Consider the following 15,213-nt stretch of genomic DNA (forward strand, 5'->3'; position numbering starts at 1 on the left):
GTAGAGAAATTCCCCAGGACACAAACTGTCTCCGCAACAAGGAACTCGATAAAACATATGCATTTGGTAAGGCAGGTAAGGAGGCATGAAAAATGTAAACAACCCGATCTGTTGGCTTGGGTAGGTGAATCTTTGCCTTTTTCATTTTAAAACTGCCTTTGTGATCATAATCATGTGTATAATAAATAAAGCTACATTTTGTTCAAAGCCTTGCTGAAATCACATCTCCAGCCAGTCTCCTGGTCTACCAGATGAGTAACCTCATCAAAAGGGGAAACCAGACGAGTTTGGTGTGAGGGGTTTTTGTGGACTCGTGTTGGCGCCTGATGCTCACCACTCTGTTTAATGATGTGTTCCAGTACTTTGCTGGGGATATGCATCAATCACCATCATCCTTGGAATACAACTGTATAATGGCTTTGCGGTTAAGATCTAGGCTTTGAAGACACACAGATCTAGGTTTGAACCCTGGTATACCTCTAATTGCCTTTGGGCTATATGCAAATTTTGGAGCCTCAGTATTCTCATCTGTAAACCGGGCTTTTTTTTCCCTTAGTTGCTGTGAGAAGAGAGAGACATGATGAACTGAAATACACATACTGACTGATGGGTAGAAATGGTTGTAATCATAGTCCGCTCTACCTTTTCACTAACATCACCGAGTCAGAGAAACAAAGGATCCAAGATTTTGACCAGTTTGCCAACTGTCCCAAGGAATCTAAGGATTCTGTTGCTAAGCCTGGATAGAATAAGCAAATTCAGAAAATATGAGATTCCAAGACAGAAATTTTAGTAGAGACTTGCTTCTGGAAAAGTTCTTAACAAAGAGAAAGAGGCAATTACTATCTGAGAACTCTGAATAAACCCCAAACACCTTCTCACCACAGCCCACCTGAGTGAGAATTCTCAGAGAAGCCCAGAAATTCCCATTCCCATCTGCGAATTGGCCATTATAATTATGGTAAGCCGCCAGCATCTCAGCAACATCCTAAGAAGAGAAATCCTGTTTCTACCCAAATCAAACTAATCCTCACCCTTAGTAATCCATCCAGTCCCGAGCGCACTGTCTGACACTCCAGTAGGCCGAGTACAGCAGACAGAGCCGGGTTTCAGATTCCAATCCCACTAGTGTTTCACTCTGTGACCTTAGGCAAGTTACTTAGCCTCTCTGTGCTCCACTTTCCCCACCTATGAAGGGGTAATAATAATACTAAGAGGTATATAATACATGGTCTATGCTCACCAAATGCTAGCAATGATCTAAACACTCCAGCAGCATACATACAATGTCAGAAGCAACACGTTTAGGCCCTGGGCTGAGGGGGCTGGGTCACACTTTCTTCTACGAACAGACTTTCTCTCTTAGGAGAGACATGAGCCAACAGTCTGGGCAGGACCAGAGGCCAGAGAAGGAACTGACACCAGGGGAACTCCAGCACCACATCGGCCACTGTCCACGGCCACGGCCACAATGCAGGCAGCCACACCCCCTGGGGGTGCAAGTGAGAGGCCCAGGTGGGGGAGGCTGTGATGATGTGGTGCCCCACCAACAAGCCAGCTCTGGGCAGACCACCCCACCCCTGGCACCACGGAGAGTCCCACTGGTTTAGACGTCCCAGGCTTCTGACTTGGGCAGCGACTAAGCTAGGGTTGTCTTCTCTGCCTCAGTTTCCCCATCTTCCAAATGAAGCCATGAAGGTCCAGGTCTTTCCGGGACCAAGGTGCAGGGAGGCCCCCTGGAGTATGTAGGCTCCCTGTTCATTCACAATACCTGGGAGGCAAACCATCCCAGTTTCCCATCGCCCACCCTCCTGGCTCTCCCCTCACCCCCTGCACACACCTTCCCAGCACAGGGGCCTCTGAGAGAGCCCGGCACGCACTCAAGAGAACCCGGAAAGAAGGAAGTTGTTTTAAAGTTTTGTGTTGTGGGGGGGGGGGCAGGAGGAAGAGGGGAAGGAGGAGTCAGTTACAGTGGTCGTGAGCTCACATTTCCTTCCTGTAGAAGGATCTTTCCCACAGAAGCTGCATAAAGGGTGCTCTCATTTCCCACAACTCCTCTAAGATAGTTCCTGTGTTCAGCAGGGCAGGCCGGCCGTTCTGGGAGGCCAGTGCCCCAGCACCGGCCCGGGTTCTTGGCCTCTGCACAAGCCTGCTACCAATACGACAGCACCTTCCTCTTGGTCACTAAGCCTTTTCCAACTCAGAAATCCAACCTGTGCCATGTGTACACCACCCTGCAACTTACAAAGGGCTGTGATGTAAAGTATCCCTTTTAATCCTTGCAACAAATCTGTAACACACGTCATCCTCATTTTATAGTCACAGAAACTGAGGCTCAGAGACATTAGGTAACACCTCTGAGATCACCTGCCAGGAAAGTGGAGGCACCAGGTCTTGGCTCCATCATGTTGGACGCTCCGGCACCACATCACAGATGGCCGCATGCCCCAGTTCCCCTACCCTGACCCTTTGGGCCTGGGGTGGATGCCTCCTACGTGACCCACCCCGGGCTTCTCTGGAATCTAGTACTTACCATACACACAGAACTTAATTCCCTGTATCCCACACATACTGGATGTTCCCTGCAGGCAGGGGGTCCCTGACTGGGGTCTGTCTCAGCATTATTGTTCAGTACCTGGCACTTGCTGTCAGTGGGTATCTAATAAATATCTGTTACATGGATGAGTGAATGTGTGAACAGTTCACAAAGAGATGACGCTATGAAAAGCCGCAGCTGTACAGCCTAGCCCCCACACTTGATTTCCCAGTCCTGGTCTCCACATGCCTAGGGGATACTGAGTCCCACCCAGGGCACTCCTGACTTGAGAAGGCACCAATGGATCCAGCAAATATTCAACAAGGGCCCAGACACTCAGTGAGGCAGGCTTTCCAGTTCTCATTGCTGGCCATAATAATTGGCCTCTGCACACCTGCTATCATGGAGGGAGGGTTCACACAATCCCCAGACACAATGTGTACGTCAGGGCCCTGGGGACAGTAGGGACACTGAGATGGCCACTTCCTGCTTGATGGGAACAGCTTGGGGTGGGGCAAGGGCTAGAGTCATCAGCCTTGGGAAGGATGCAGCCATACACAAGAACCTCCAGACAGGACCTTTCTCCATCCATGCAGGAATGGAAGTAGCCAGAACATGGCACTTGAAAGCAACAGTCCCCCTGCGGGGCTCAGCATGACCCAGCCAGGCTCTGCTGACACCCAGGGCAAAACCAGGGGCAGCAGCTGCACCTGCTGATCAGGGAACAGGTCAAGGCCGAGCCTGCAGACCCTGACTGCAAACACTGCAAGGTGATCCGGGGAATGAGATTTCTGCTAAGGCATGGGATGGGAAGGAATATCTGAAGACTTCCTGGGAAATGGAAACGAGCTTTGGGCATAGTCGGCTACTTTCTTCAGGACACACTGCATCACATCTAATTTTTGCACATGTCTCTAAGCATGGCTCTCAGGACTGTGATTTCCTTAATGGAAGCAATCACATCTTATTTGTCTTTGAGAACCCTTCCTCCAAAATTCCTGGCCTGGGATCAGGTACAGAATTGGTTCAATGGAGTTTGGCAGGAGAAATAACATGACAGAGTGATCTATGTGAAGGAAAATCGCAGAATCAGAGGTGGAGGGGAGAACCCAATGGAAGAGAGAACGTGTGAGCTTCACAGAAGATGAGAAAACCAGCAGGGACCAAAGGGAAAAATAAGCAAGGGCTTGCAGGTGACAAGAGAAAGCCAGCTGTCGGGAATTCTGAGAGGAGTGTGGAGATGAGCCCCAGGCCTGGCCCCTCGTCAGGAGGGAGTGTGGGCGGAGGGGCAGCACAGACAAGACGGATCCCAGAAAGGGAAGTTGAGGGGAAAAAACAGCCCTGAAATAACAAATACCAAACAGCAGGCCCTCTGCTGAGGAGGCAGGAGGCTAGAGGCCCAGCAGGCAATTCTCAGGGATTCATAAACATGGCAGTTACAGAAGGGAAGATAAAAGGCATACATGGGGTGAACCGGCAGCCTCAAGCGGGGCGGCTCAGCAGGAACCCAATCCCAAGCCTCCAGGCTGGCTGCCCTGTCCGTGCTTCCTTCCACGCAGGGTGGAGAAAACAAGAGTAACCCAGCCTCGGTGACTATTTGGGGTCTGGCTAACCACAGCAGCCCCAGGATCTGGTCTTCTGCAAACTCCCTAAGTCACCAGCCCCCCCCCTTGAAGAAAAGGAATTGATTTCAGAGAGCGCCAAAATGTGGCCTGACTTGGAGCAATGGCCACAATGTGGGGCAGCAGATGTTCCTGGACCAGGACAGGAGAGAAAGTAAGAGCCAGTGGTGCAGCAGAGCCCCCCATCATTTGCAGAGGGGAAAGCTCCCTCCCAAAACAGCCCCTGCCTCTCAGCGCCCACTCAGCATCTGCTGTGAGCTGGAGTTTACCCGCATTTTGGGAACCCGGGGTCCCAGCTAGACAGAGGTAGAGGCCTGGTTGCTAGTCCCGCCTGGATGCCGCCACCTAGGTGTGTCCTTCAATAAAGGAACAACCCATCCCCAACTCTTTGCATTAAGGTTTAACGTCCTTGAGATCTTTCAAGAGGTCTCTCATTGTTTTGTCTGTCAAACAAGAGCTGCAGGCTTTGGGAGCTTCCAAAAGGCTCAAGACACATGTTCTCACATCTTTTCCCAGAGAATCACCTTCCCAAAGAGCTCCATCCCCTCTTCCAGGAGCCCAGGCAACCCCAACCCTGAAGTCCTTAGCACCTTAGCACCACCTTAGCTCTGGTCTCCCAGTAGCTCTCTACAAAGGTCACAAAATGCCTTCTGACGGGGAATGAAAAAAGCAAACTCCTGCAGAGGCCAAGGATGGCTCTGGTCCAAAGCCCCCTAGAAACCTCCCTTCCTCGGCCCAAATCACCCCACTCCGTGCCTTGGTTCCCTGCTTCTTTTTCCAGATGTGCACTAATAGCGCAGAGTTAATGGAGGGACCGAGAGGGAGCCCTTTTTTTCGGGTCAGGGAAAGGACTGAGCGGGCAGGAAGGCCGGGGGAGAGATTGGGCGTCTCCAAGGACCTGGGGGTTGCCGCCTCCACCGTGGCCGGCTGGCGCGCGGCAGGGCTGGTACCAAAGGTCCGCCAGGCACCCGCCGAACAGGAAATTCCACCTGTCGGGCCGGCCAGCGCCCGGGCCACAAATGGGCAATGGAGCGGTTCCCTTTGCCAAGACAAAGCGCGGCGCTGCAGCGTCCGGGGCCCTCGGCGCCCGCTCGCATCGCCCAGCTCCCGGCCACTCGGGGTGGCTTCCCGGGCCCCGACGACGCGCGCGAAGCCCGCGCCCCTCTCCCACCTCAGGCCGCGAGCTGTACTTGAGTCCCGCGCGGAGGTCCTTGGCGCCCCCTCCGCCCTTGCGGGCCCGATTGCTCTTCATGGTCCCGGTGACCGGCCGCGAGTCTCAGAGGCGTGGTCCCCGCGGACGGCTGGCTCCCATCGCCCACGGGGCGCGGGGGACGCGGAGGGCGCGGGGTGCGCGGCCGCGCAGGGGGGCGCGCGGGCTGCGCGAGGGGCGCGGGGGCGCGGGGCCGCGGGGGGCGCGGGGCGGGCCGAGTTCCGGTCGCAGCCCGGCGTCCCGGCCGCCGGCGGTCGCTCTCGCCCTCACTCTTCCTGTCCCGGGCAGGTAGTTTCAGGGTGTGGCCTCCCCGGGCCCGCCCCGCCGCCCGGCCGCCCGGCCGCCTCGCCGTATCACCCTTCCCAGGCCCGCCGCCCCCTCGGCCCATGCCGCCCCCTCCGCCGCTCCCGCCTCGCGCAGGGCCCCGGGGAGAAGGGGAGCAGCAGGCCACGGCCCGGAAGGTGAGGGACAAGTAAGACTCGGCGACCTGCGTGGTGGTGGCCATTAGCATTAACTGTGGTGGTGGCCATTAGCATTAACCATACGGGCCCAAGGCGAGTATCTAAGAGCAACAAAAGTGAATGCACCGCTCTCCTCCCCTCCGAGAGGTGACCCTCTGCCCCTGGAGACAACCCTTCCATCCGCCTCCTTGATGCCAACCATGGTTTCCCTCCCTCCCTCTGGCGTCTGCAATCTCTCTCCACCTTGCTACATGACTAGGTCTCAATTATAACCCCTCCAAACCCAAACAGAAACCAGAACTGCTCCTTGACCCAGCCTCCCCCTCCAGCCACTGCCCTCCGTCCTCATGGCAGAGGCCATTGCTGCCCTGTCCTCTCTGCTAGGAGGCCCTTACTGGGGTCTGTGTCCAGCTCTCCCTGGCTGGGTGACCAGAGACTCCAGTTGCTCCACCAAATGCCATACTACCTGTTCCCAGCACCCTTCACTGTTTGCCACATCCCGTAGTGATTGATCCCATCCTCCAATGCTCACCCCTTCCCTGGATTCTGGTCCTACTTTCTGGTCCCTAAAGGTCAAGTTTCCCAAAGTTGTCTCTTCAGCCTCCTCCCCTCTTTGGCTTCCCTTTCTGGACAACTCATCTCATCTAATGACTTCAAATAGGTAACTCTGCCTTCCTAATGTTGACATCAGGAAGGAGTGCTGGTTCTGCATTAATAATTGCTCGGGAACTTCTCCATTTGTGTTCTCCTGGTATTACATAGTCAACAAATATTACTGAGCACATATTATATGCTAAGCACTGTTGTAGGTGCTGGGAAACAAGAGTAAACAAAATAAAAATCGCTGCTTTGCAATCAGCAAGCCCCAAACTTCCTTCCCAGACTTGGCCATCTTCCTCTGGCTGTAATGGTAGTCTCCTAGACTCAAAATCTTGGAATTATCTCTGACTCTCCACCCTCTTACACCTTGGATCTAATTAGTTCCAAATCTGGCCAAGTCTTTCTCTCCAAGAGCTGACAGGTATAGCCCTTTCTTTCCTCCCCCCTTTCAAAGACCCCCTTGAATACAAGCCCTCATCACCCTTTTCCTGGATTTGTGTAAGAAGCAAATGGATCTCCTGTCTCCAGTTTGGTCCCCTCTGATCCCTCCTGGACACACCAGTCAAGTTACTCTTCCTAAACCATGGCTTCTGTAAAACCTTCCCTGTCTTCTGGATCAAATCCAGCCTCCTTAGCATGACTCTCACAGTGTGACCTGTCTTCTTTTGCAGCCTTGTTGTCCCGCATTCCTGTTTGGACCCGGTCTCTGCAAACAGACTTCCCAACACGTGCACCTCTCCTAATGCTCCTCGTGCACAGAAAAGCCCTTCTCCTTCACACTCGTCTCTGCACATGGGGACAGAGTCACGCACAGTAGTCATGAGTGTGTTGTCATTGTTCACTGGGTGTTTTTCATTTTCTGCCTTCTGGGCATGGGCTAAGATTGCACTCCCTCCCCTTTGAAGTTAGGTGTGGTCATATGGCCAGCTGTGGACAAGGAATTGTTAAATGAGGAGGTAAACACCACTTCCAGGTAGGAGTATAAGGAAATAATACACAATCCCATACCCTCTTCCCCAGTGAAGTACGTGTTGAGGTAAGATCTCCCCTCACCCTGTGATCCGGAGCGGCTGCAGTGAGCAGAGACTCTTGCTGATGTGCATTGGCCATGGAACGTGAATGAGAAGCAAGCTCCGGGGATGGTAAGCCCTGGGGAGTTGAGGGTTGTTCAATACTGCGGCAAGCCTAGGCCACCCTGATATATTACATCCTCCATGAGATTTTCCTTCCCTCTAAACCAGAACTAGGTCTGCTTGTACGTTTATCATGGAATTTATCACCTTCTCTTGGCATTTCTGTCAGCGTCTCACTCACCTTTGAGTCTCAGAGCGTAGCACACCAGCACGATAACTCGGGTCAGTTTAATAAATGGAAAATAAGTCTGCCACTGTCCATAGAAAGCATTCCAAAGCTAACTAGAAGATATCAAAAATAATTTCCTGCGTATCGGGACAGAGTCACCGATGGTCCTTTGTAGGCACCACAGTTACTAATGATGCAATAGCTTGCAGTTAGTGTGGGTGATTGAAAGTAAGCCAGATCCCAGGTAAGCGAAGTGAGACGGCAAGCATGGCACTGAAATCCGCTGTTCTGCTGCAAAAGGAGCATCTCATATCACCGCCTCGGTTCCTAGGGCATCATCTCTTAGCTCATGGAGCTAAGAAGTGCCTTGCCCACAGAAGGCCCACAGAAGGTACCGCTGAACACAATACACATGCAGTGAGTGCACTGACTCTGATTCCAGATTACGAGGAAGCCATGCAGCCCGAGACCCTTCTCTGGGATCACTGGGTCATGTCTATTCACGTTAAACCGATTTGACTTAATCCTCGTAAAATTATATTATGTGAAATAAGTGCTTTTATTCCTAAATCATAAGCAAAGAAGGCCAAGAGCAGGCAGCCTAAAGGATGTAGCCAGGTTCTCATGCTCTTAAGGGGTAAATCCAGACTCAAACCCAGATTTCAGTTGGAGGCCGGGGTCATTTGCTGCAACGACCAACTCACACAGCCTCCATCATCCCCCAGCTCACCCCAGACCCTCCCAATCCAAAGCTGCCAGCCATGTCATGGGTCAGTCTTTCTCATACTGACCCCAGGACTCTGTCTGCTGGGGAAGTCAGGTCTATGTCCCTGGGACCCCCTCCGAAGGCCTCTCCAATTAGCCCACTGCTAATGTCCTTGGGGCCAGAGCCACTTAGAGCTTGTACAAGTGTGGAGCTGACCAGAGGCCAAAAAGCAGGCTTCAGGTGGTGATAACGTGGGAGAGAGAGTGGGGCCACATCAGGTAGACCCAGCCCCAGTTCAAAATCACAGAGCACTGTTATGGTCCAAGATAGTGAGAACCGGGGGCAACGCCGCTGAAGCAGATTTTGCCAGGAGGCCAATCCCACCCCTGCCAGGAGAAGTCTGCAGACAAGGAGTGGGGGGCATGGGGGAGGTTTAGCATGAACAGGGTAGAGCAGTGTGGGCCAGTTACGGAGCCGTCATCTGTGAATGTATCCGCATCGTCTGGAACAACGGGGTTGACAGACTGGCCCCTAATACCACTTTTGCTTTTGTGCTGCTGCAGATCTAGCCCTTCCCGGTGGAAGGTGGAAACACGCTTTCTAAATACGAGTTGTTCAGTAGCCGCCAGGTGATTCTGCCTTCTCCCTGCATAACCACTTCACCCCACCCCACTTCTTCGCCTTCTGCAGAAATCCAAATTCCACTAAAATATCACTCTGCGGAACCTTCTTCAGGCATATTAATCTCTTCTACCTCAGCTCCCCCAGAAATTGGTACACTCCTCAGGCAGAGCTTACATCATGGGCATTTGATTGTTCTGGTCCACGTAAGAGCTCTTTAAATGTCGTTGCAAGAAGCAATGAGTGAGGACAGTCCATGAAGCTGATGGGAAAAGCAGCATATCAAGCCCTTGCTCCGGCTTCTGCTCTTGGGTTTCTTCATGTACAGTTTAACAATAAGAGTATTTACCTTATATATCATAATTTTATGAGAATTAGACCTAATGGGTTCAATGTAATGACAGAGGGTTACACTTGTCCTTCTGTCACATACAGCACTCTCTCAGGAAGTTGACCTGACACAGTGATTGTAGAGAAGGGTCTCGGCCCGCATTGCTTCCTCTTAATCTGGAGTGGCATTAAGTGTACTGTGTGCATATTGCATTCAAATAATAGCACTCAATGCTTCCTGTGTGCAGGGCGTTTATTCTAGGAAGCCAGGAAGCAATACGAGACATCCTTTCCTAGCAGAACAGCAGGTTTAGTTAGTTAGTTAGTTATAGGTAAGCTCTAGGCCCAGTGTGGTACTTGAACTCACGACCCTGAGATAAAAGAGTCACATGCTCGGGGCGCCTGGGTGGCTCAGTCGTTAAGCATCTGCCTTCGGCTCCGGTCATGATCCCGGGGTCCTGGCATTGAGCCCCGCGTCGGGCTCCCTGCATCGCGGGAAGCCTGCTTCTCCCTCTTCCACTCCCCCTGCTTGTGTTCCCTCTCTCACTGTGTCTCTCTCTCTGTCAAATAAATAAATAAAATTTAAAAAAAAAGTCACATGCTCTACCGACTGAGTCACCCAGGCGCCCCTTTTTCAAGTACGATTTTTTTTTTTTTTGGAGGGAAGATTACTTCATATGTGGTGGTGTGTTTCCATCTGGCTGTCTCTTTTATTTCCAGCTTCACGCTTGGATTCTAAATTCAGGAAATGTGGACAGTAACCTTTCAGTTTACCATTCTTTATTTACTGATTGAAATACCTCTTCAGGGCGAGATTTCCCGTCTGCGCAGTTACCCAGGGGTAACGTTTGTATTGGAATGAAAGATAAAGACCTGAGTCTTTCCCTTTACTTAGCGGTTTTCAAAATAGTTAATTCCTGGGGCGCCTGGGTAGCTCAGTTAGTTAAGCGACTGCCTTCGGCTCAGGCCATGACCTCAGGGTCTTGGGATCGAGCCCCGCATCGGGCTCCCTGCTCGGCAGGAAGCCTGCTTCTCCCTTTCGCACTCCCCCTGCTTGTGTTCTCTCTCTCTGTCAAATAAATAAATAAAATTTTTTTAAAAAAATAATTAATTCCCTAACATCTTCCAAAAGGACCAATTGGTGTTTGTTGGCTTGTTTTTGTGGTATTGTGAATTCTTGGATTTTTAAACGTATGTATTATGTTTTGGTTCATTGTCATTTTTATGCTTAGTGATGTTCAAACTGTCCTCTCTTTCAGGAGCGGGAGCCTCTTCTTCTTCATTTTCTTTTTTTTTTTTTTAGTAGGCTCCATGCCCAGCACGAGCCCAACATGGGGCCCGAACTCATGAGCCTGAGATCAAGGCTTAGCTGAGACCAAGAGTCAGACACTTAACCGACTGAGCCACCCAGGTGCCCCGAATGGGAGCCTCTTCTAATTGGCTATGACTTTTGACTCAGTTCTACTCATCTTGGATCATTTATTTGCTTCCTGGTAAGAGTTGCAGGTTCTTCTTATATACTCATCCCTTGCGCAGACATGCAATCGGCCATTTCTTCAAGACATCCTGGTGTGTTTTTTAGGGAGAAACAGTATTTCAAGACAATCACCTGGGCACAAGGGATATTTATTCCTACTGAGTTGGTCACTGCTTCTGGGGATTTTGGTGATGGACAGAGCGAGGAATTTTTTAAAGAGATAAAATACCCAAGAAATTCATTTGTATATTTCCAATTCAAATTTAGGGCCACCGGGTACTGACAGAGCTTATTCTATCTTGTATCTGTATTTTTTCCCCCACACTGAGAGTCCTTGTTCCCATGTCACTTTTTTTTTTGCCCTATCTTTTTTGTTAAATGAAGGTCACAAGTACAATTTTCTCATTAGAGTTCAGTGAATTCGTTTTTAATGCAGTTTTTGTCAACTTGCCAATTTACAAACAACAAAATACTCTAGCTAATTTGAGAAAAAAAAAAAGAGGAAATTATTAAAAGATTCTTAGGAAGTTCGTAGAATCTCTGGGAGGCCCAGAGAGGCAAGAGCCAGGAAGCAGGCCAGCCACACAACAGGGCCGCTCACGAAGCTGCCCCAGCCCCCCACCGCTCTGGTCCAGGGAGTTAGCACTACAGCTCATGCCAGTGAGCTCGCCCTGCAGGCCAGTAATGCCACCCCCTGCCGCCCCCGAGCTGTCTGACTCTACTGTTACTCGAGCCAGAGAGTGACCCGTGTCCTTTCTTTGTTCCTTTTTGAATAAGTCTCCTGTGAGTGCACCTCACTGGCAATCCTAAGTTAGGCCTGTGCCCTACCTACAAACCAGTTGAGAAGTCGAGTTCTGTTTCCTGCCTTGGGTAGGCAGGACTCTTAATGTGGAAATCCTCCAAATACAGGAGGGCTGCTCGAAAGATACCCTGGTGTCTACAAACCAGGCAATTGCAGGTGCTCTGAGCTTGTCGTCTGGAATGTGCCCTCAGAGCCTTTCCGAAAGGCATTCTATTTACCCCAGGCTACTACTGATTTGATGCTCTGTCTAGACGGCATCACTGAGCACTTTCTTTCGTCTGACTGCCCCTGTCCTATCCTTATCACCGACACAGCCAAGTTCACCCCTTCTTCCATCTGGTATGTGCAGCTACGCCCAGCCCACCACTCCCTGACCCATGGTGCTGCGTTGGGCCTACACGGGCTTTTGATTTTTATTTTTTAAAAGATTTTTATTTATTTATTTGATGGAGAGAGAGAGCACAAACAGGGGGAGCAGCAGCAGATAAAGGGAGAGGGAGAAGCAGGGTCCCCACCGAGCAGGGAGCCCGATGCGGGGCTCGATCCCAGGACCCCGGGATCATGACCTGAGCCCAAGTCAGACGCCCAACCGACTGAGCCACCCAGGCGCCCCTACATGGGCTTTTTTTTTTAAAATCCAAGTACCCTGACTCATTTGCTTACTCAGTCTGAGTTCAGTGCTCATGGGCCTAGTTAAAGGAACTCAAGTTTTAACCAAATAGTGTAAATATATGTGTGTGTGGCTTTAGAAGATTCTTACAAAATATTATCTTCACTGTAATTAAGTAGACAATACCAGTACCTCAAGCACAGAACAAGAAAATGTTCCCACTGACATTTCTACTCCCAGTACAAACTCTTCAATGGCCACAACAATGGCCCAATGGTTACAATTATCATCTGATTAAGAAGTTGGTTAAAAGGTTCTGAATCCGGGCGCCTCGGTGGCTTGGTTAAGTGTCTGCCTTCGGCTCAGGTCATGATCCCAGGGACCTGGGATCGAGCCCCACATCGGGCTCCCTGCTCCGCGGGAAGCCTTCTCCCTCTCCCACTCCCCCTGATTGTGTTCCCTCTCTCGCTGTATCTCTCTCTGTCAAATAAATAATCATTAAAAAAAAAGGTTCTAAATCATCAAGATCATGAACTTACATCTATTAATAATGATGTTCCTCACTCTAAGTGTATGTTGGGCCTTGGGGTGTTAACAAGTATTATGAGGCCAACATGATTAATGAGACTTAAAAATTAAATGTCCAGGGGCACCTGGGTGGCTCAGTGGGTTGGGTGCTAACTCTTGACCTCAGCTCAGGTCTTGATCTCAGGGTCATGGGTTCAGGCCCCACATTGGGCTCCAACCTGGACATGGAGCCTACAATCAATAATCAATCAATCAATATCCAGTACATGAGAAGCCACTGCATTTTTTAGTGCTTAAAGTCATACAATACTCAATTCAGTAGTTTACAAAATTTCATTAAAGAATGATAAATGTACAGCCTGAGGTTCTTAATTACAAACCAAAGACCCTGTAGAATCACTTTTCCTGCCACAGTAAGAATGGCTTGAAACAATACAAAGAAAACAGGCAACACTATAATACATTCTTCTGTCAGTAAACACTGTTGGATGACTCACAGACTTGAAGAAACAAGCAAAAAAATAATGTTAGTGTATGGAAGGTTTGGATGGAAGTACAGATGTTTCTTTCTTTCTTTTTTTTTTAAGATTTTATTTATTTGAGAAAGAGAGAGGGGAGAGGGTCAGAGGGAGAAGCAGACTCCCTGCCGAGCTGGGAGCCCCACGTGGGACTTGATCCTAGGACTCCAGGATCATGACCTGAGCCAAAGGCAGTTGCTTAACCAACTGAGCCACCCAGGTGCCCCAGTACAGATGAGTCTATCACAGCCCAGTTTATGGTATAGTATTTGCCAGGTTTTTTTTTTTTTTTTAAGATTTTATTTATTTATTTGGCAGAGAGAGACACAGCAAGAAAGGGAACACAAGCAGGGGGAGCAGGAGAGGGAGAAGCAGGCTCCTGGCTGAGCAGGGAGCCCGATGTGGGGCTCGATCCCAGGACCCCGGGACCATGACCTGAGCTAACAGCAAGATGCTTAATGACTGAGCCACCCAGGTGCCCCTTTGCCAGTTTTAATCATGAAGTACACAAGTACTGTCTCTTGAGCGAGCCCTGTGTCCTGGAGAAAGATATGTTTTCAACCGTTTAAAATAATAATACCTGGGGCACCTGGCTGGCTTCCCACCTCCGTGGGAAGAGCATGCTACTCTTGATCTCAGGGTCGTGAGTTCGAGCCCCATGTTGGGCATAGAGATTACTAAAAAAAAATAAATAAATTTAAAAAGATAGCTCTTGGGCGCCTGGGTGGCTCAGTTGGTTGGGCGACTGCCTTCGGCTCAGGTCATGATCCTGGAGTCCCAGGATCGAGTCCCGCATCGGGCTCCCTGCTGAGTGGGGAGTCTGCTTCTCCCTCTGACCCTCTTCCCTCTCGTGCTCTTTCTCTCAAATAAATAAGTAAAATCTTTTTTTTTTAAAGATTTTATTTATTTATTTCACAGAGAGAGACACAGTGAGAGAGGGAACACAAGCAGGAGGAGTGGGAGAGGGAGAAGCAGACTTCCTGCCGAGCAGGGAGCCCGATGCGGGGCTCGATCCCAGGACCCTGGGATCATGACCTGAGCCGAAGGCACACGCTTAACGACTGAGCCACCCAGGCGCCCCTAAATAAGTAAAATCTTTAAAAAAAAAAAAAAGATAGCTCTTGGGGAAACTGGGTGGTGCAGTTAAGCATCCAACTCTTGATTTTGACTCAGGTCATGATCTCAGAGTCATGAGACTGAGCCCTGCATTTGGGCTCCTAGCTGGATGTGGAGACTGCTTAAGAGTCTCTCTCTCCCTTTCCCCCTCCCCCCAACCCCGCTTTCTCTCTCTCTCTAAAAAAAAAAAAAAAAAGATAGCTCTTATACTTTTAATGATACCTAACATTCACCGAGCACTTGCTCTGCACTGGGCACTGGTCCATGTTTCAGAGCTTTCCCTGTGGTCACTCACTTCTAACCCAATGCAGTAAGTACTGTCACTGCCCCCATTTCTTCAGATGGGGAAACCAAGGCACAGAGCAGTTAGGTAACTTTCTCAAGGTCCCCTAGCTAGTAGGCGGCCAAATTAGGAGAAGAGCCAGGCAGTTTTGTCTTCAGAATTCCCACATGTAGCATTATAGCTTCCTCTTAAATTTAATCTGTATTTTGTGGAAAAGAATGGATTATGAAAAATCTCAGAAAATGAAATGCTATTGGATTGGCTGATTTGGTTAGAATAAAGAAATGTTTCCAGATAACGTTCTGGTGCTAGTCCACGTGAAAACCTTAAGTGCACAATATGTTACAAAATGTCTTCAATGTAGTTATTTTGATAAAAATCAGGAACATTTAAAATATGGTAGAATCTTTGCAATATTTTAAAATAAGATTGGAAATGACCAAGAAAACATTTTGTCCCACGCGGAGATTCGTCTTGTGACAAAGTATTTA

General features: G+C 49.8%; 1 protein-coding gene across 2 annotated transcripts in view; it reads right to left on the bottom strand.

Moving 5' to 3' along the window:
* ST14 (ST14 transmembrane serine protease matriptase) overlaps positions 1–5,459 on the bottom strand; it is a 41,942-nt gene extending 36,483 nt beyond the window's left edge. Inside the window, exon 1 of one of the 2 annotated variants that reach the window (XM_028120848.2) lies at positions 5,330–5,459. In XM_028120848.2, the coding sequence (XP_027976649.1) occupies positions 5,330–5,410 (81 nt within the window). In that variant the 5' untranslated portion in view covers positions 5,411–5,459. The remainder of the gene's footprint in view (positions 1–5,329) is intronic. The other variant, XM_028120849.2, reaches the window with a different exon arrangement.
* Positions 5,460–15,213: the final 9,754 nt, after the last annotated feature.

This window comes from Eumetopias jubatus, unplaced genomic scaffold (assembly GCF_037043125.1).
Source record: "Eumetopias jubatus isolate StellerSeaLion01/CBP00866 unplaced genomic scaffold, mEumJub1_p1.0 scaffold_13, whole genome shotgun sequence".
NCBI classification, from domain to species: Eukaryota; Metazoa; Chordata; class Mammalia; order Carnivora; family Otariidae; genus Eumetopias; species Eumetopias jubatus.